Source organism: Oncorhynchus tshawytscha, linkage group LG12 (assembly GCF_018296145.1).
Source record: "Oncorhynchus tshawytscha isolate Ot180627B linkage group LG12, Otsh_v2.0, whole genome shotgun sequence".
Classification (NCBI taxonomy): Eukaryota; Metazoa; Chordata; class Actinopteri; order Salmoniformes; family Salmonidae; genus Oncorhynchus; species Oncorhynchus tshawytscha.
The window spans coordinates 13,337,301-13,358,569 of NC_056440.1; the positions used below are offsets into that span (position 1 = coordinate 13,337,301).

Consider the following 21,269-nt stretch of genomic DNA (forward strand, 5'->3'; position numbering starts at 1 on the left):
CGTGGATTCGTCTTCAACCGAAAATGTGTTTCCCAAAAAATGTATTTCCTTTCAATATTCCCGCTGTAATGATGTTTTCCATTTTAACCAAATTAACCAATCCAATCTATCTGTTTCAACGTTGATCTCGTGTACCTAATTGCTATCAGCTGATTGAGGCCGGTGGCAACCATAGAGATAATTAGAGGCCACAACATCGTATCTGTCCGATTATGGAATCTATAAGATCATGGGCAGCGCCATTGACAGTAAAATATACTTTGGGGCACTAGAGTCCTTTATCTATTTTTATGCGGCAACAACAAATATGTGATTACATTTCTTGCCACTGTGGGTATTACATATATTTTCGTGGGTTATTCAGATTATCCGATAATCAAGCACGGGCGATTGAAATTCATGGTCTTGTATTTTTCGGCTAATACAAAACACTACGGCAATTCGTAATTTGAACGTCCGATAAATAGGCTAATCGAACTATAGACGCAGCGGAACCATTGTGCGTTCAGTGTATGGCGCTAGTCGAATCTATTTGTCTGATGCACCATCTCATCTTCCGGCGTTAAGAAAATGGTGAGAATATTCAATCTTACTACGCATGTTTCATGTATAATCTTTGACGAAATGCACAAAACATGTAATAAATACAACGCCTGTTATCACTGAACACAGTCATCTTTGTTTGAAGTAAATATTTTGCAGCTGTAAACTTCGGGAGCAACACATAAGCTTACGCGTCTGCTTCAATGCCAATTTCCACTCCCTAACAATACAATCTACCTAGCTATTTAGTCAACTTTGTGTGAACAAATAATTGCAGGCAATTCTTAATACGTAGATATTAAGGATGAATTAAACCATACTTTTTTTCAATAATGGTAAGTTACAGTTCATATAAGGAAATCAGTCAATTGAAATACATGCATTAGGCCCTGATCTATGGATATCACATGACATCAGAAAACCAGGTAGTATCTGGTGTGACCACCATTTGTTGCATGCAGCGCAACACATCTCCATCACAGAGTGGATCAGTCTGTTGATTATGGAATGTTATCCCTCTCCTCTGCAATGGCTGCGTGAAGTTGCTGGATATTGGTGGGAACTGGAACATGCTGTCGATCCAGAGCATCCCAAACATACTCAATGGTATGCAGGCCATGGAAGAACGGACATTTTCAACTTCCAGGAATTATATACAGATACTTGTGACATGGGGCCATGCATTATGCTGAAAGATGAGGTAGTGGCGACAAATGGCATGACATTGGGCCTCAGGATCTTGTCACGGTGTCTCTGCTTTCAAATTTCCATTGACAAATTGCAATTGTGTTTGTTGCCTGTAGCTTATGCTTTCCCTCACCATAACCCCACCTCCACCATGGGTCACTGTTCACAACGTTGACATCCGCAAACCGCTCACCCACACAACGCCATACAAGCTAAGCTGTCTGCCATTTGCCCAGTACAGTTGAAACCGGGATTCATCCATGAAGAGTACACTTCTCCAGCATGCCAGTGGCCATCGATGGTGAGCATTTTCCCACTGAAGTCGTTTACGACGCCAAACTGCAGTCAGCTCATGACCCTTGTGAGGACGACAAGCGGTTTCATTAGCTGTCTGGGAGGCTGGTCCCAGATGATCCCACAGGTGAAGAAGCCAGATGTGAAGGTCGTGGGCTGGCGTGGTTACACGTGGTCTGTGGTTGAGGCCGGTTGGATGTACTGCCAAATCCTCTAAAACAACATTAAATTATCTGGTAATGGTTATGGTGGACATTCCTGTAGTCAGCATACCAATTGCACACTCCCTCAACTTCAGACACCTTTGGCATTGTGTTGTGACAACTTCACTTGTTGCATTCTTATTTTGCGTTTATTTTAGTTCAGTATAGATAAAGGAAACAATTCACAACTTTGTGCCTTTTGGACAATATTTAATTATTTTCAAATCCCTTTTACAGGCAGTAACACTGCACACAGACCTTGGGGATTTAAAAATCGAGCTGTTCTGTGAACGTGCCCCGAAATCATGTGAGGTGAGTCATACACTGTGTGTGCTTATTTGCTCTGATCATGGTGTCTCTCCGGTCTTTGTTCTACCTCAATACTATACTTGGATTAGTCACCTCCATCGATAGAGGACTTAACATTCTACAAACGCATGTCATACAGCAATTGGCTGCTACGCACTAGCTCAGCACCGGGATTAAACACTCTTGTCAAGTCAAACAGTAGTTACCTAGCCATAGCCATCTTCCACCTCTGCACTGTCATGCTATTCACTGCAGTTGAGTTGATGTGCTTGTCCTAAAGCCAGCTGGGCAAGTAGGCTTCCCGCCCGCTTTGAGCCACTGGCATGGTCCTTAAGCCAACCCCTTTATACTGCACTTGCCTTTTAATCAGGATTGGAATGATTTTAGGTGCCCATTTTAAATTTGATGTTGCACTAGCATACCCAATCACCATCCCTGCTTTACATCCTTTTGGTCTCTAGAACCAGCATTGAAGAACACTGCTCTACACTAGCAAGTCATTACAGTTTGCTGTATCCAATAGATTGCTCTAATCAGAACTTTCTGTTTGTGTTGACAGAATTTCTTAGCCCTGTGTGCAGGTGGGTTCTACAATGGCTGCATATTCCACAGGAACATCAAAGGGTTCATGGTTCAGACCGGCGACCCCACAGGTAGCTTCATTAGAACTGAATTATCGTGTTGGAAGGCTTATTGTCTTTAATTTGGCACATTTTTTTTTTTAAAGGACCAATAGCCCAATGTACAAGTCAATTACTTTATCAGATACCAATTGTCAGCATGTCACTCCAAACCCATAGAATAGTTTGTTTTCTGATCATGCAAAGAAAATTCTGCCTCTCTTGACAACATGCATTACTTTTTTAAATCTTGGAAGGCACTGGAAAAGGAGGGACGAGTATTTGGGGACGGAAATTTGAAGATGAGCTGAGTGAACACCTAAAAGTGAGTACCTCAATGGGACAGGTAGCAACAATTATCGGTATATATTAACTGACATTTTTTTCATTTATTTCCGTGCAGCATAATGTGCGTGGCGTGGTTTCTATGGCGAACAACGGCCCCAACACTAATGCCTCCCAGTTCTTCTTCACCTATGCCAAGCAGCCCCATCTGGACATGAAGTACACCGTGTTTGGAAAGTAGGTCTTTGTGGATGTCTGAAGTTAGCTAACTAAGAGGATTATCAAGAATGGTTTCAGCTACAATCTGCTGTTGTATGTCATTGGGGATCCAAATAAACAGTGTCAGTATTTAATGTGGTTATAAGTGATTGCTAGCAGATAATGACTTCAGTCTGGTATTTTGATCTAAACATTCTCTTGACTGTGCATATTATGTGGTTTGTGTTCTCCAACATTTTGTGAACTACTGCATTGCTACAATACTTTTTTCCTCTAATGTCTTTCAATAAGCAGAATAATAGATGGCTTGGAAACACTGGATGAACTGGAGAAGCTCCCTGTCAATGAAAAGTCATTTCGGCCGCTGACTGAGACTCGTATAAAGGACGTGACTCTTCATGCCAACCCATTTGCAGGATAGACTGTCTCAAGCACACGAACACACAGCTGCCAATTTAGGTGAAATCTTCATTTAAGCCTCTCAAATGTTTAGACCATTTATAAACCAGAGGCCTTTGAATTCAGTAAGGCAACTAAAGAGACTGTCACTGGAGTTTAAAACAGATTTCCCTTCATTGAATTTGGCATGTATTATGTCCTCAATGCTTGGCCCTTGCAGCTATGTGAGCTCAATATGTTGGTTTTATAAGTAAATTGTTTAGTATTTTGTACCAAATAAACTTTTTTTTAATACATTGTGTTTTTATTTTTTACACCATGATAACTTGACATGCCCTGGGTTTGTGAAATCTTTAAAGAAAACTGCATTCGTGGAGTTGCTCAATTAAGATTCGTTCACTCAGGCCGTTTACCATTGGAAACAATAGTTGGTTCCGGTCTAATTAACTTGGTGTCTCACACACCAATCTAATAGCAGCTGGTTCGGGTCTACTTGGTAGTTTGACTTTAATTTAACCGTCTCTGGCACAGCCACAAGTGAACTTGACCGACATAAAAATGAAATTGTAATAGATGTTCTAAAAGCAGGTACGGCCTCGGAAGGATTTCGGGTGAGTCGGATTTCAGTGCATGTTACCCCTCAATCACACCGATCGTAAATGCACCAGAAGTACATTAATTTCCTATGCAACTCTGGGTTTGCCTCGCAGTTGCAGTGCGTTCTGTGGTACATACGTTGGATTTAGCAAACATATGCCTCAAACTGACGGTTTGACAATAGCGGTATCTAATTTGTAACTACGAAAATAGTTTTGTGAACCCAAAAGTTTACGTTTTATTCTAGAGGGGATAATAAACATAATTTGGTTAGGGTGTAGGGGCAGATTTATCTTGTCTTCAGGAGATTTTATTTACTTTATCTAGTCTGATCAGTGGAATAATTCTTATAACAATGGGATACAATAGAGGGTAATTATTGTGCTTGTCTGCAAGAACTCTACTGTTATTCCCCACTATTTTATTATTCCACTTCTTCCCAATTGTGCCAGTGTTATCACATATTTGAAATCTGATATGGCTACTGGTGTCTTTGAAAATGAATTATGAGGCTGTGTTTTTGCAGCCATTTATCGGCAGTTTTGAGCAAGTCATACAAATAAGCATTGGATATTATCTCCAGGAATCAAATATCATTTTTTACATTCTAGTATTATGCACATTCTAGGCAGAGATGTTTGTGGTACTCACAGCTCATAAACAGATATTCTGTCCAGGTAGAATAAGATAATGGCAAGGATCTTGCAAGTACAAAGAACATCTTGACTAACCCTACTTGTAGAGAAATGCCAATGCCATCCTGTCTTTCATGTTGCCTAAATGGTCTGACTGTCCTAGGCTACCTGGCTAAAATGCTTCCTCACTAGCCTAACTTCCTTTCATGGGCAACAATGAGCCAGCTAGTTAACATTCACCTACTATATCTAGCTACATATTGAACTACTCCCTAACCCTGTTTATTATGTAGTTATTACTACAGTGTTGATCTCTCTCCGTCTTTCCTCCAGTCCTAGTGTGATCATAACGTGTCCATGGGAGAGCTGGGCTGGATGAGGAACAGCATGCTCAGGTAACTCTTATGTTATACAAACGTCACATCATGGTTTACCAGGTCAGGTCCACTGGCTGGGCTTCCAAAGGTCGTGTAGAGGTCATTTGTTTGGAGAGAACACGGTTCACATCACAGACCCCTACTCTACTTAGTCTACCTTGCAGAATGTACTTCATCAGTCTTTCCTATTACGCTCACTTATCTCTCGCTCACTATCTCTCAATAGCTCGCACTCTCACACACACGCACACATTCACTCTCTCTCTCCTCCCAGTTCCCGGAGAAGTGTAAGCAGACCCATGGGTAGAACAGGTGAGGTGGCTCATGCTATAGCCTTCATGGTGTCGGACGCTGTCACATTCATCACAGAGGTCAACCTACCCGTGGACAGGGGGCGCTATGCCATGTGTCCAATATAATATCCTGTGACTTCGTCATCAGTGGCCTGTCAATACGAAACCCTGAACTATCTGGTTTGTGTCATTTTTGTATCTCTGGACCCCAGATAGATTAAGTGTAGAGTATGCTCTGTTCTAGTGTAGAGAAGGGAAAAAAATAAGGATCATGTGACGAATAAGACCCTGAGCTAAATGTTGAACTAGACTTACATTTTGCTTAAAAATTAGATAAGACTACCCTCATGTGGCGAAGAGGTGAAGTGTATAGAGTTGAGCCGCTCGCTATTCTTTCAAGATACATTTTTCAATAACTATTCATATTGCAGTATTTAAGTTGCAATAACACATGAGCTGTTTTACAATAAAAGCCTCGTGGTTCATGTACTATGATAACTATTAATACTGCATTAAGTATTTAACTTTAATTGAGAACTAAACTCTGCTCAGTGTCTTTGTAGCTGGCAATGAAAGTTGTACTGGATAGATTATCAACTTTTTTTTAATAAGAGAATGAGAACCAATGGAAACACACATCTACTTGGGTTTCAAATATTTATTGAACACCTGAATGTTGAAGAAAATGAAAGTGTTGAAAACTACAAGCTGTATAATTATGATGCTGACAGACAGAGGACCTGCAGAGATGAATGGGTGAAGTACACGATGACCACGGATATCTGTTCCTGGCCCTTAACAAAGACGTCAGATGACTCTTTTGATGTGTTATGGCTATACTAATGTAAGATCATGATGGAGGGCTGTTTAAGATGTGTGATATGAGAGTTATTCTGAGTTTATAGGTTGGTTGGTTGAGCTGACCGCCTGTACAGAGATTTCACAAACATGGTCAACAAAGTAAAACAGTAAGGCATAAAAGCATTGAAAATGGTTCCTGTACAGTTATGATTATTAAAAAAACAAACCTATAAAACAAAATCAATGAAGCCCCAAATTTATAAAAAATAAAAAATGCTCTGCTAATGATGGGTGTCTGGCTTAAAGTTTACAGAAAGTTGCAAAACCCATGGACATTAAATAACATAAATTAGCATGTTGGGATCCACTGTATACAACAAAGCTTTGCATAATTATACACATTTATACATTTCAACAAGTCAAAAATAAGACCTAAATCTTTCAATAATAGGTTCAGACTCATACAAAGGGGAGTACAATAGCGATGCAGAGAAAGAAACGCTGTTTGCTAGCTTGTTTTGCTAGCTTGGAGTGAATTTGAACATTTTTCCTTCTTTGCATTCATACTGTGTAAAAAAATATTCCCTTTGCTGTAGACAAGGTTTATATGTTCTGTCAGGATTAAACAAGACCGTCTCATAATCCACCACAGGAATTATTATAGCACCAGGTACCAGGTGTCATCATCTCTGGTTCAGCTCATTGAGAGATGGGAGGTAGACCGACTCTTCTGACACTCGCTGGATTCACTCTCTAACTGCAAGCTTCAATTCATTTGACTAGGGAAACACACATCAGGAATGCAATAGCGCAATAGTTATTCGTAGACCGGTGGGCTTTTCTTCAGCACCTAATCACTATTACAAGTAGATTCATATGTCATCTTTTGACCAGGCAGGAGAAAATAGCTGGACAGCACACACCTGTGGATGGATGTATGCTGGAAACTTAGCCTAAGCCTGAATGTTATGATAATATTATATCCAATTGTTGGGTCTCACTGTAAACCTTAATTGCTTTGAAAAACTGCAGAACGAGATATGTTTATTGCACTTTTATATTAAGATATACATATTACATGTATAAATAATACATGTGTATGTGTGACATTTAGAAGGATAAGTAATGCATTCATAATATGCAAATGCATTTATAATCGTTCCCTATTACTTTACACATTTCATAACATTTTGAGAGTTCATGACCATAGAAAGTAATAAGTTAAAAATGTTGTCCAAGAGTGATGTTAGAGACTCATTATTTTTTATCTCACTCGGGCATCCAGGGCTCGTGCCGTGCGACAGTAAAACAAGTCCCTGAAAAAAGCCAAAGCTTATCTTCTCTTCAGGCAGGCGGTAGGAACTAGTGTGAGACGTCTCAGTATCTCTGCAGTTTCTCCTGGTCCGTCCCTCAATGGTGCCCCCTGCCTGTTTCTGCAGTCCGAGCATATGCTGGAGGGTTAGGGGCCTGGCCTGGCCTGCCTCTCCTGAAGGGCCCCAGTATATGGGGACAGGAAGACCCCCTAACCTTCCCCATCCCCCCGCAAGTCACTCCTATGAGGAGGCTGTGTATGTACTGTATCCTGGGCCTCTATAAGAACAGGCCTCTATAAGAACAGGCCTCTATAAGAAGCACACGAGGCCCACCTCTAGGTGGTAGTGCGAGCCAGGCTCTGTGGCCGGTAGGTTATACACATCCAGGATGGGGAGTAAATTGGGGTCCTGGGTCTGGAAGACGAAATGGGTCTGGTGCCAGCGGCCATCTTTGATCTGAAAGACAAGGGGATTTTACTTTTTAGAACCTACAGAGACTGGTTTGGTAAGACTGTGCAATACATTATATTCAGTTGGTGTACAATTTACTATAATTAGAGCTTAAATACATGGTAGCCTTAAATACATGGTAGCCTTAAATACATGGTAGCCTTAAATACATGGTAGTCTTAAATACATGGTAGCCTTAAATACATGGTAGCCTTAAATACATGGTAGCCTTAAATACATGGTAGCCTTAAATACATGGTAGTGTTAAATACATGGTAGCCTATGTAACAACATGTAAAGTGTCATGCACTATTTCATCCACTATTCCACCAGCTGTATGTTCAGTAGGAGAGCAGCCTGTCACATGATCCAGGCTGGAGGTTGACATACCCAGCATTCGTCCTTCACTACGTGGGGCTCCAGGAGCCCTCCAGCCTGGATCATGTCTCCTCCGCTCCAGGCCTTGAAGCGCACCGCGGTGGGGGAGGGCTCCAGGGAGGAGCTGTTGGCCCACACGGGAACGTTCAGGCAGTGGATGGTGATGTGCTGCACTGCCTCAGAGCTCAGTAGATGGAGGAAGTTCATCTGGATACGACCCACCCCCATCTCCAGCTGCAGACGGACACACATCAACTACAGTTACAATTTAATCCCTAATCTATTGTGTTAGACAACACCAGTGGACATGCAAGATTTGGTTCTGGATGCCAGATACAAAACCTGTCTGAAGTAAAAATGTAGGATGTGTCAAAAGAAACAAAAGACAGGAAATTCAAATGAGCTAAATAGTAAGAATGCTGTTCTGTAGTACAGTACGACGGTTGTGTGTGGAAACATACAGATGTAGGTTCTTCATTTGAGCCAGTTTGCTACAGCAGGAAAATAATCCTGCAGCAACAGGAAATGTGAATTATTATGTGGATCCTAATTAATGGGCATTTTTGTAGGGTTTGATACATATTTCGTAAGGGAAAATAAAGTCTGAAATTTCAAAGTGTAAATTGCAAACTTCAAAAGCCTTTTTAATCCTCAAATATACTACGAGTTTCTCTGAAAACCTGACTAAAATATTGGCTTCCTATTATCAGTTGTTTTGACTGGATTGTGGCTTGTTTTGACTGTAAATGGCTGAGTAGTAGTGGAAGTTGATGCTGACCTTGGATACTGTGATGGGTTTCAGACAGGTCTGACCACCACTGCTGAAGTTACAAGTCACCTCGATGGAGTCAGCAGAGCAGCCGAGGTTTGGGTCGATCCAGTAAGTTCCTTAGGAAAGGAGAACAAACTGAGTGAAAAAGGAGTCTTGATACAGTAGTGTAGTTTTAGCAGAGTGGACAAGTATGTAATGCTTTAGGAAGGGATATCACTGGTCAGGTGTATATAATTATCACTATAGATGACAATTTATAGCTTAGTTATAGCTTATAACTAATAAGGTCCACATGGTCTAGAAAAACTATTGGACCAAGTATACTGTCACTGAAGGCTGGAACCCAAAATGTGAATCTCAGGCTACAGTGTGTCCTGTATCTCAGACGACGTTTGTGCCTTCCTCACCATCATTCATCCTCTGTTCACAGTCTTTGAGGTCTCTGCAGATGCGCGCGGGGTTGTCGTGGGTTCCTAGTGGGTTCTTCAGGCTCTGGATCAAGGTGCTGAGGTAGTGGAGGGTCTTGAATATCTCTGTACCCTGGTGGTCCAACATGGGCAGGTCCATGTCGTGGTAACTCTAGAAATGATAAGAGACAAACGGTCACACACTGAGCACCAAATCTTCACAAACAGCCAGCCACCATTGGAAAGTGATAAATGTCAAAATCCTGGCTTAAGAAGCATGAAGGTAACCATACTTTTGTCATGCATTAATGCTAATGGAATATTTGTGTAAGAGTTGGTCATACATACAGTACGAACATACAAGTTCTCTGTATTGTACTGGGTACATTGCTTATTTGCCAAGGGACCAATGATGCTTCTCACAGTGACTCACCTCTGACCTCAGCGCAGCATGGGAATCAATAATGAGCTGAAAAGCAGCACCGATAGCCTCCCTTCTCTAGAAGAGAAGACAAAAAGACAAAAGTATGGACTCTGAAACATTCTCCCACATTCACGCCTTACTCCTCTCCATTGCTTCTGAGAAAGTCCAATTGTAAATAGAGGAGACTTACAAATGGCATAGAACCAGGGAGACCCTATAAGACAATGGAAATAGAAGGGGGGGGGGCTTAATGCATGGTCCAGTCATAGTGCAGCATATAAAAAAAATCTGAAAAACGAGTGATACCACGATTGCAAAGTCTTTACATAAATAACAGAAAAATACTTACTGGGGGTCCGGGTGGTCCACGAGGACCAGGAGGGCCCCTTGGTCCCTGTACCCCCTGTTTGTAAAAAAGCAAGAACACTATTGGTTAATACACCCCCCCCTAGACCATAATGCTGTAGTTTGACCTCTCAATATCAAGATCCTCTTCATCTAAACTCCTCTGCCAACAGACGGTAAAGCAGCGGCAAGCAGTAAGTAGCCTTTCTGTCTCAACTTATTCCTAGTTGTCATGGTGAGTGGAACAACAAACAGAAGCACTGAGGGAAATGAAAAGTGCTTTAGGGGTTGAGGCTGAATCTCTTCTAAGTAGTGTGCTCTCTATACTAAGAACCCTATCCTGTCCTGTGATAAGTAGTGTGCTCTCCATACTAAGCACCCTATCCTGTCCTGTGATAAGTAGTGTGCTCTCCATACTAAGCACCCTATCCTGTCCTGTGATAAGTAGTGTGCTCTCCATACTAAGAACCCTATCCTGTCCTGTGATAAGTAGTGTGCTCTCCATACTAAGCACCCTATCCTGTCCTGTGATAAGTAGTGTGCTCTCCATACTAAGCAGCCTATCCTGTCCTGTGATAAGTAGTGTGCTCTCCATACTAAGCACCCTATCCTGTCCTGTGATAAGTAGTGTGCTCTCCATACTAAGCACCCTATCCTGTCCTGTGATAAGTAGTGTGCTCTCCATACTAAGCACCCTATCCTGTCCTGTGATAAGTAGTGTGCTCTCCATACTAAGCACCCTATCCTGTCCTGTGATCAGTAGTGTGCTCTCCATACTAAGCACCCTATCCTGTGATAAGTAGTGTGCTCTCCATACTAAGCACCCTATCCTGTCCTGTGATCACTCTAAGCCTTGGTGTAAGGCAGAGCTGGGTTCAAATACTATTTGAAATCATTTCAAATACTTTGTGTGATTCATTTCCTGTCTTAATGGACCAATAGAATAGTGCCACAACTCTAACCCCGCCCATCTGAAATCTGACAGGCTAGAGTATATACTCAAAATACTATTTGAACCCAGGCCTGGAATAAGGGATATGATTCATAAAAATAAGGACACGCACCGTATCCCCTCGACTTCCTTTGTCACCTTGGGGACCCTGAGAGAGAGAGAGAGGGGAAGTTACTCCATCGCCCCCCCCCAACAAACTGAGTGATAACATGTTCTTTGGCAGATAAGGGGTATGAGATATGATGATGTACATACTGTATTACCACTGGGGCCGATGATACCGACTGGGCCTGTGGCACCAACATTACCCTGGAGAGAGAAAGAGATAAACATTGTTAGTGAGGGCAGCCGCTATCTGAATTAACAAGGCATATGTTGTCAATATGGTGGCCCTCTTTTGCTTAGTTAGTTGAGCAGGGTGTTTGCAACACCATGATAGTGGGTTTGATTTCCCAGGACCACCCGTACGGAAAATGTATGGATAAAAGCGTCTGATTTATGGCATATACTATATGTATTATATATTAATATGCCCAGTTTTTCAGCCTAGGATGAACTATTGACTCAAGTTCCAACCTATAAATAGGCCATGTTACCTGACCAGGAAAAACATAGAGAATTACGTAATAACAATTTTTCGAATCTCCTTTTACCATCAAGCCATGTGGCCCTTTTGGTCCCTGTATGCCGGCTGGGCCCAGATCTCCTGGAGGTCCCTATGAAGATAAAACATATGTGTTGATAAGATACAATGTGATAAGGCAAGTATCACTTCATATAGAAGCTTAGGCCAACTGAGTGCCAAGGTTGCACCATATGGGCTGTATGTAATATGCACAGTAAGCAACACAGTCAGCAAGAGACACAACACTGCAAGTTTCTTCAGTTAACAGCTCTTTCACTGGAAATTATTATTTGATAGGTCTTGATGTTGAGTCAGTAAGCCTACAGTGCGTCTGACATCTAATTTGCCAAGTCAGAGAGTCTATCTCCACTTCTGCATAACGCCAAGGCTCAGCAGCCTAACATTCCTCTGTGCGATGTGTGTATACAGTATGTCAAAATGGAACACTCTAGGAAAAATGTTCAGTAAAGCCTGTAACTTCTCGATTTTCTTAGCTGCCCAACACCTGCAGAGCAACATCACTAGAGAGTAATAAAGTAACTGAAGTTATGGCGTGTTAAGTGACATTACACGTGGGTGGAGTAAACTTCTTGTGGACCGTGATAGATTTTCTGCCCCAATGCAGCAGTCTTTAATTCGATTTATCCCTTTCAGAGCAAAGACAATAAACGCTACCAAATCGTTTGAGGCTTTAAATTCCTTTAAAGCTTTCCTATTAATCTCCAGCAGATCCCTGATTTCCCGCTGAAAATGGGTTCTGCTTTTTTGCCGGTGTTTTATTAGAACCATATTTTTTGCGGCTTAGAACTTAATTCTTGATGGTCCACGTTTAAAGCCCTGTGTTATTTGATCATGTGACTCAGGTGTGAGATGAAAATGGGTTGGGGAAGTCTAGCGTACCTTTGGTCCGAACATCCCGAGAACCCCTGGGTACCCTGATTCACCTGTGTCACCCTGGGGAGAGAAATGGAACCATCTTCATCGTCCTCACCTCCTCATCATCATTATCATGTCCTAGTCATGATGACCAATCAAACGGACTCAGCAATGTTGCTATGTTACTCACGGGCTGTCCTTTGTTCCCCTGGTCACCCTGTTTTCCTGGAATTCCCATTCCACCAATGTGGCCTCTTTTCCCTGAATATCCAGTTTGGCCGGGGAGACCCCTCTCACCCTGTGACACACACACAAGGACAGACAACCACTCAGGACCAGTACCGTGTGGAGAAGGTTGATTTCTTTCAACACTCGAGTGGGAAGTTATGATGGAGCAATAGCTAGGGTGCTTATTTCTCGTCCTTCAGACCTTGTACAACATATAATAGGATGACCATGGTGGTCACAGTTCATCCACCTTGTACAACATATAATAGGATAACCATGGTGGTCACAGTTCATCCACCTTGTACAACATATAATAGGATAACCATGGTGGTCACAGTTCATCCACCTTGTACAACATATAATAGGATGACCATGGTGGTCACAGTTCATCCACCTTGTACAACATATAATAGGATAACCATGGTGGTCACAGTTCATCCACCTTGTACAACATATAATAGGATAACCATGGTGGTCACAGTTCTTCCACCTTGTACAACATATAATAGGATGACCATGGTGGTCACAGTTCATCCACCTTGTACAACATATAACAGGAAGACCATGGTGGTCACAGTTCATTGGAGCATGTTCTCTCTTCTCTCTCACCTTGGGTCCAAAGGAGCCCTGATCGCCTGGAAGCCCTGGCACGCCCATTTTACCACTGTTACCAGCTTTGCCAATGATACCAAACTCTCCGTCGTCTCCTTGCTCCCCCTAAGGAGTGGACACAAACAATTGAGAATGGTTGAGGCTTAACAGAGAAGACCAATCATACAGTAGCAAAAGACTCTGCTTATTTCAGTCAATGAAAAGAATGCACAGTTATGGTGTCTGTCCTTCCTCACCTTCATTCCTTTGTCACCATCTTTCCCAGGAGGCCCGTCCATTCCAGGTTGGCCCTCAAGGCCCTCTCTTCCCACCACTCCCTTTGGGCCAGGAGGACCCTCAGGACCCTGGAAAAGATAGAGATTAATGCTACATATGAGATGCATTCTAGCACAGTCAATCAATTCATCAATCAACCAATCAATCAATAAATGACATGCAGTATTAAAATGAAAAGATAAAGATCTCACTCACCGGTGGTCCTTTGGTCCCAGACTCGCCTTGTTTGCCCCGTTTGCCTTTCTGACCCTGGAGTAGATCAGAGAGGTACAGACCATCAGCTCCAACATGACAACACCACATAGCAAAAGAGCCCCAAATACATTCAAATCAAATTAAAGGGGTACCAAAGTGGTTGAAACAGGTGTTGTGAGGTAAAACTGGATACACCAGTTTGGTTGTTGTTGCGGTATTTTGTCCTTACTTGATCTCCTTTGGATCCTTTCAGACCCTGTATTCCCCTTGGTCCAGGATGTCCCTACAATAAAAAAAGAACGAACAAATGAAAGATGAAACAATCAAACAATCGACAAGTTTGACCTTTTTTAATAGGTCGATATTCTAATGTGGACACTGTCTCAAATTTGATTTGATTTGATTCAGTGTGAGAGAACACATTTTATCATGTCACAAACAGAACATTTTACTCACAGGTAGTCCAGTTGCTCCGGCTTTGCCTCTCGATCCGTCCACCCCTGGCTGGCCCTGGGAAATAGACATTTGTTAATGTTAGCCGTTTCCATGTATAAAGTATATATTCCAAATGAGACAACATGAACGTATACAATACAATCGATGTCCCACTTACTAGGTATCCTGGGTCCCCTGATTCTCCTCTGTCTCCCCTGTCCCCGGTAGGACCCTGGTTTCAGATGGGAACCAAACAGAATGAAGCATATAGATCCCTAGCTATTTTAGCAAAGAAACACCAAAGTACACAGCAGGTGGAGGGCTACATGATGAGAGGAACTCACTCTGTCACCTTGTGGACCGGGAGGGCCTTCCACCTTACTGTCCTCCCCCTGTTCACCCTGGAAAACATACAGGGAAAACAGATTTTCTTTTTTTAATTAAACATTTTAATAAAGTTAAATTCATGATATTCCTTCCAGTACAATGGAATATTCCAAGCAATTATAGTTTTTGTTGGTGATGTAATAGGTTGCTTTCAATAAAAAGGGGACCTAGATTGCATTAAATGTTCCAGGGACTTTACAGGGGCCGGTGAATGATGTGGAATGCTTGTAGTATTTCATAGTGCATGAGGATCAGCTAAACACAGGAGGAAACAGTGGAACAGGGATCCAAAACGAAACAATTTATGAGTAGTGGCACAATATTGATCTCATTAGAAAGTAAGTATGGTCAACATCACGAGTTTATCAGCAAACAGAAAAGAGTACTTCATATCGAAGTCCTATTTATCAAACTGAACCATGGATTGATCTGAATAATGATGACAAGGAGTATTCCAATAGCAGTTGAAAGCAGTTTGTGGCCAATGACCTACATTTGATACAATTTCTCCAGAGTTAATGAGAAGTGCCATTGTGCATACCATTGATCAATTATATTTAATCTCTTCTTGTGGGATAATCAGACTGAAATAGCCGTGGAATTCAGTCACTCTCAGCGGCTGGAAACCATGTGATATGGCTAGGACCTTTTCCTGATAGCAATGGCCTATCTCTAGTGCCCAGTAATTGCCTATCTCTAGGGCCCAGACTTTATCCTGGTCAGGGTATGTGTTCAGGAGAAACTCCTAGCTCTACCGACATGTGATAATGGGATATGTGGGACATACAGTATGTATGCAAATGTGTGCAAACATGACTGTCAGTCGTTTTGGATAAAAGTGTCTGCTAAATCGCACACATTAACATTAGTTTTCTATATTACATGGATTGACTATAGGACAGAGAGAGAGATGGACAGTGCTAGGGCTGTCACCACTAATCCTCCACAGACCATAAGTCTAGACACACATGTCAAGACACCCACAAAGAGAGAGCTATTAGACACAGACAGGACTGTGGGAAGTGTACCTTTTCACCTTTTGGTCCAGGAGGTCCCAGTGGGCCTTGCCGTCCTGTGTGGCCCTACAATCACGGAGGAGGACAATAGAGACTGTGTTATTCATCACACAGGGCAACAACAATAGCTACCTTCTGGGAGGCATTCAATGGTATGTGTCATTAGGTAAACTATACTCACTGAAGGAAGCAATTTAGATACAGTAGATTTTAGATGTATTTATTTAACTAGGCAAGTCAGTTAAGAACAAATTCTTATTTACAATGACAGCCTACACTGGCCAAACACAGACCATGCTGAGTCAATTATGTGCCGCCCTATTGGACTCCCAATCACAGCCGGTTGTGATACAGTCTAGATTTGAACCAGGTTGTCTGTAGTGACACCTCTAGCTGAGATGCAGTGCCTTAGACCACTGCGCCACTTGGGAGCCCAATGATAATGTCCTAGGTGGCAATGCTTCATAACTCTTCCTCGATCAATCATCTGGCTATATTTAATTGATATAGAATCATATTGAGTTGATATTGAGTGAAGGATATTGTATGTGGTAAAGGGTACATTTTTACCTCGTATCCTGTGATGCCTGTTTCACCTTGCTGGCCCATTCTCCCTGGTGCACCCTGTAAATGTCAGATGTTCAGTCTTTACGACCTAGCACATTAGGAAACCAACATATCAGACGAAAAACTAGGAACAAATCCACAGAGCCTTCCTTACCACTGGTCCAATGGTTCCTCTCGACCCCTTCGGCCCAAGAAATCCTGCTTCTCCTTGTTCACCAATTGCCCCAGTCTCTCCCAGGTGACCCATGTGACCTTTGCTGCCCTAGAGAAGGGTCGCAATAGAGCAGGCATGCAAAAATAGCAAGGTTGACTTTCAGTGACTGGCAACTCGTGTGTGGATAGTTTTACAGTGTCAACTCTCCATTTTGAATGTCCACTTACAACACAGTGGCTCTAGAGGCTATTGATGCCGAATGTTTGTTGAATACAATAACAGATAAGGAGACATCCAACTTTCTTTAAAAACCAAGAAAGGTACGGTGAAACAACTAGCAGGTTTCAGTGAATGAAATGAATGAGAGTGACAGGTGTAAGGAGGCGTACTGCAAGAGGAACTGAGCTGACATACATACCTTCTCTCCTGGTTTTCCTCTTTCACCAAACTTGCCAGGTTTGCCCTCCTGACCCTGGAAGACAGTTATTGGTGTCAGAAGTCAACAGCTGTTTATTTTAAGAGCAATAAACCTCTATGACGAAGACAAGGCAATGGTCAAAATGGTCATCCACAGTATTCTCAGTAAAGACAGTTTGCAGGGGACAAAAGTGTGTTGGTATCCTTTTTGCCTTGACATGTTGTAGCGTACTAGATGCAGAGTAACATTTCATCTAAAACAACAGCAAGTGAAGTGAGAAACTCAGCAATCTGATTCATGAGAACCTGAGAGTCAAGTACAGGAAATGTAAATATGTTAGGTTTGGACACTCACCCACACTCCCACTAAGCCAGGAGGTCCGGGAGACCCTTCCTTTCCTTTCAGTCCGGTGTCACCCCTCTCTCCTGTACCCCCCTCCGGTCCCATGTCCCCCTTCTCGCCCTGAGCAGAGAACCAAGAAGACAATTATACCTGATCACACATTTCATGGGTGCAGATGTAGTACAAAATATTCAGACAAGGTCTTTGAAGGCCGAAGTGGAGAAGGGTAGGGTCCCTTGTGAACAGCGATATATTTCCATAACAACTCCTGCCAGAAGGAAGAGCTCAAAATAGGCCGGCTGCCTGCTCCCTGTTTATTTTCACTCAGCGTCAACAGAATTCAGCTCCAACTCTACGACGGCCAGCATCTTACACAATGCAACACTTCAGTCTGACTAAAAAGAATTACAGTTTAACAGTGTAGTACAGTTCATTAACTCCATATGAACATGGCTTAGATCACATCTGATGACGATAGAATCACATTATCTTGTGAATGGCTGTTCAAAACAGTGACAGTTATCCTAAAACACGCTCTTCTCTTCTACTAAGAACTGGCTATGAACCCATAAGAGTCTGAGCCCTGTCTAAGCTATATGGAATTGTTTTAAGAAGGTCATAACAAGGATAATTTTGCTATTTGATTTAGAATTTTAAGACCCCTTGAAGCATCCCCAAAATATAACAAATAATTATTTGATGAAAGATAATTTTTGGCCTTACTGCTATTAGCCCATACAAATGCATTGAAAAACAGATTCACTACATAGAACAGTAAATAGTTTGTTCTGAAGTGTCTGTCCTATATCTGAGAGAGATAAGAAAGATCAGGAAACATTTGTATATTTGTTTTTTCATATGTATTTAACCCCTTATTTTTTGGCACGAAAGAGTCTCCAAACAGTATGTACTGTACATCCCTTCATTTCGTGAGAGTCTCACCTTTCCACAGACGGGTCAGATTAGTGGGTTGCCCAAACTGTTCAGACGCTACAGACCATTTTGTGAGAAGACCGATTTTGGAATGAGACGCATCCAATGCAACAACAAAAAACATATCTCTAGCTTAAACTGATGGGGGCGTGGACATCGACCTTCGGGGGTTAAACAGACATACCCTAATTGGAGATATGTACATATAACTCTAACTGGCAAATCGTCTATTGATGTCAATGAGACAATGACTGTTAACTCTGGTCTTAGACTTTCAACGCAAGTTAGGATTCATCACAATGACTATTGCCTTAGTGTTATTCATCTCTTACCTTGAGTCCATCAGGACCACTCTGTCCGGCATCCCCATCGATCCCCATCTCACCCTGAAGGAGAGGGGGTTAAAGTACCAGTTAATAAGGCCAAACTACCTATGGAACACTGGTCACTTTAATAATACTGTATATACTGTATTCTACGGCATTTTTGGTTAATGCCACTCCGACATTGCTCGTCCTAATATTTATGTATTTCTTAATTCCAATATTTTAGATTTGTGTGTATTGTTAGATATTACTGCACTGTTGGAGCTAGGAACACATGCATTTTGTTACACCCGCAATAACATCTACTAAATATGTGTACGTTACCAATAACATTTGATTCGATATTCGATTTGATTTTTTACAAGAATCCCAAACATTGGTAGGAGAAGTGTGCTCTGGGGTACTCACCCTCTGTCCGATGAGGCCCTGCTCTCCGAGGTTTCCTGCTGGTCCGAGGGCACCCTGTCACACAGGTCAATAACAAAATGAACAAATTGACGCTTTCCATTTCAATACACTGTATGCAACATAAATAGACTGAATCGATTACTGGAAATGTGATTACTGGAAATGTGAATATGCCCCATTAGCTGTTGCCAAGGCAGCTAATCTTCCTGGTGTCCAAACAGTGAGTACCTTGTTGAGTTTTAAATAGTATGATCTTACCTTCTCTCCTGATTCGCCTGGTAGTCCCCACTCCCCAACCTTTCCAGTTGGACCCTGTCAGAGAACAATTACCATTCATAATCAAATTAGGGGGCAAGGAATTGGTCACTGGAGCCTGAACTAAACACATTACACCACAAGAATGGCACACTACGTCATGTAGAATAGTGTAACTCACCTTGACTCCCATCTCTCCCAGTGGACCCATAGTTCCTGGTGGCCCAGTAAGTCCCTATGGTGATAAGACAGAGCCATGGTATGACGTGATGACCGAGAGCACCAAAATACATTGGCCTGCGAACCCTTCGTATCCTAGGTAACTACACTGGTAAAACCAAATAAATACAGTGCAGATAAACAGCTAATGTGAGTGAAAAAAGGCAGCAAGAATAGAGTGTGAAAAAGACGTTGAGGATATACATGTGGATGGTGGAGATACGTTCATCTGGACTTGAGATGCAGACCCTCTCCTGGTGTCTTAGATCACAGAGCCAAAGCTTCTGTATGTGGTGGAAACTAGCGAATACTCAAATAGAGCTGTTTGCAGGAAGCTCAGAGTAAATCATCTGATCTTGTCCTCTCTCTCTCCATATTATTTTCTCTCTCTCTATGTCTCTCTCTATATCTCTCTATATATATATATATCTCTCTCTCCCTCTCTATGTCTCTCTCTCTCTCTATATATATATATATATATATATATATATATATATATATATATATATATATATATATATATATATATATATATATCTCCGTATTATTTTTTGTCTCTCTATATATACAGTGCCTTGCGAAAGTATTCGGCCCCCTTGAACTTTGCGACCTTTTGCCACATTTCAGGCTTCAAACATAAAGATATAAAACTGTATTTTTTTGTGAAGAATCAACAACAAGTGGGACACAATCATGAAGTGGAACGACATTTATTGGATATTTCAAACTTTTTTAACAAATCAAAAACTGAAAAATTGGGCGTGCAAAATTATTCAGCCCCTTTACTTTCAGTGCAGCAAACTCTCTCCAGAAGTTCAGTGAGGATGTCTGAATGATCCAATGTTGACCTAAATGACTAATGATGATAAATACAATCCACCTGTGTGTAATCAAGTCTCCGTATAAATGCACCTGCACTGTGATATTCTCAGAGTTCCGTTAAAAGCGCAGAGAGCATCATGAAGAACAAGGAACACACCAGGCAGGTCCGAGATACTGTTGTGAAGAAGTTTAAAGCCGGATTTGGTTACAAAAAGTTTTCCCAAGCTTTAAACATCCCAAGGAGCACTGTGCAAGCGATAATATTGAAATGGAAGGAGTATCAGACCACTGCAAATCTACCAAGACCTGGCCGTGCCTCTTAACTTTCAGCTCATACAAGGAGAAGACTGATCAGAGATGCAGCCAAGAGGCCCATGATCACTCTGGATGAACTGCAGAGATCTACAGCTGAGGTGGGAGACTCTGTCCATAGGACAACAATCAGTCGTATATTGCACAAATCTGGCCTTTATGGAAGAGTGGCAAGAAGAAAGCCATTTCTTAAAGATATCCATAAAAAGTGTTGTTTAAAGTTTGCCACAAGCCACCTGGGAGACACACCAAACATGTGGAAGAAGGTGCTCTGGTCAGATGAAACCAAAATTGAACTTTTTGGCAACAATGCAAAACGTTATGTTTGGCGTAAAAGCAACACAGCTCATCAACCTGAACACACCATCCCCACTGTCAAACATGGTGGTGGCAGCATCATGGTTTGGGCCTGCTTTTCTTCAGCAGGGACAGGGAAGATGGTTAAAATTGATGGGAAGATGGATGGAGCCAAATACAGGACCATTCTGGAAGAAAACCTGATGGAGTCTGCAAAAGACCTGAGACTGGGACGGAGATTTGTCTTCCAACAAGACAATGAT

The 21,269-nt window shown here is 41.9% G+C and overlaps 2 protein-coding genes across 5 annotated transcripts in view; one reads left to right on the forward strand and one right to left on the reverse strand.

Annotated features, from left to right (window-relative positions):
- The first annotated feature begins 226 nt into the window (after positions 1–226).
- On the forward strand, positions 227–3,853 carry ppil3 (peptidylprolyl isomerase (cyclophilin)-like 3). Of its 2 annotated transcripts, none has more exons than XM_024438206.2 (6): positions 227–573; positions 1,965–2,039; positions 2,596–2,689; positions 2,914–2,981; positions 3,060–3,178; positions 3,452–3,853. In XM_024438206.2, exons 1-6 carry the CDS (start codon positions 571–573, stop codon positions 3,579–3,581), a joined length of 489 nt encoding a protein of 162 aa, XP_024293974.2. In that variant the 5' UTR covers positions 227–570; the 3' UTR covers positions 3,582–3,853. The 2 variants fall into 2 exon arrangements, with proteins under 2 accessions (XP_024293974.2, XP_024293975.2); XM_024438207.2 differs by having other exon boundaries at positions 236–573; positions 3,455–3,853.
- Positions 3,854–6,104: 2,251 nt separating this feature from the next.
- LOC112263910 (collagen alpha-1(XXVII) chain B) overlaps positions 6,105–21,269 on the reverse strand; it is a 97,105-nt gene continuing 81,940 nt past the window's right edge. For 2 of the 3 annotated variants that reach the window (XM_024440544.2, XM_042331359.1), the window contains 28 exons: positions 19,538–19,591; positions 19,360–19,413; positions 19,102–19,155; positions 18,700–18,753; positions 17,447–17,554; positions 17,093–17,146; positions 16,675–16,782; positions 16,524–16,577; positions 15,966–16,019; positions 14,895–14,951; positions 14,729–14,782; positions 14,572–14,625; positions 14,345–14,398; positions 14,116–14,169; positions 13,881–13,988; positions 13,642–13,749; positions 12,995–13,102; positions 12,829–12,882; positions 11,957–12,019; positions 11,559–11,612; positions 11,416–11,451; positions 10,356–10,409; positions 10,197–10,220; positions 10,016–10,081; positions 9,583–9,754; positions 9,182–9,291; positions 8,416–8,637; positions 6,105–8,031 (listed from right to left, as the gene is read on the reverse strand). In XM_024440544.2, coding sequence (XP_024296312.2) covers positions 7,885–8,031; positions 8,416–8,637; positions 9,182–9,291; positions 9,583–9,754; positions 10,016–10,081; positions 10,197–10,220; positions 10,356–10,409; positions 11,416–11,451; positions 11,559–11,612; positions 11,957–12,019; positions 12,829–12,882; positions 12,995–13,102; positions 13,642–13,749; positions 13,881–13,988; positions 14,116–14,169; positions 14,345–14,398; positions 14,572–14,625; positions 14,729–14,782; positions 14,895–14,951; positions 15,966–16,019; positions 16,524–16,577; positions 16,675–16,782; positions 17,093–17,146; positions 17,447–17,554; positions 18,700–18,753; positions 19,102–19,155; positions 19,360–19,413; positions 19,538–19,591 — 2,193 coding nt within the window. In that variant the 3' untranslated portion in view covers positions 6,105–7,884. The other variant, XM_042331360.1, reaches the window with a different exon arrangement.

Coding starts and splice junctions, on each gene's coding strand:
- ppil3 (XM_024438206.2), top strand. Junction 2,040..2,595: donor GTGCCCCGAAATCATGTGAG/GTGAGTCATACA, acceptor TTGTGTTGACAG/AATTTCTTAGCCCTGTGTGC. Junction 3,179..3,451: donor AAGTACACCGTGTTTGGAAA/GTAGGTCTTTGT, acceptor TCTTTCAATAAG/CAGAATAATAGATGGCTTGG.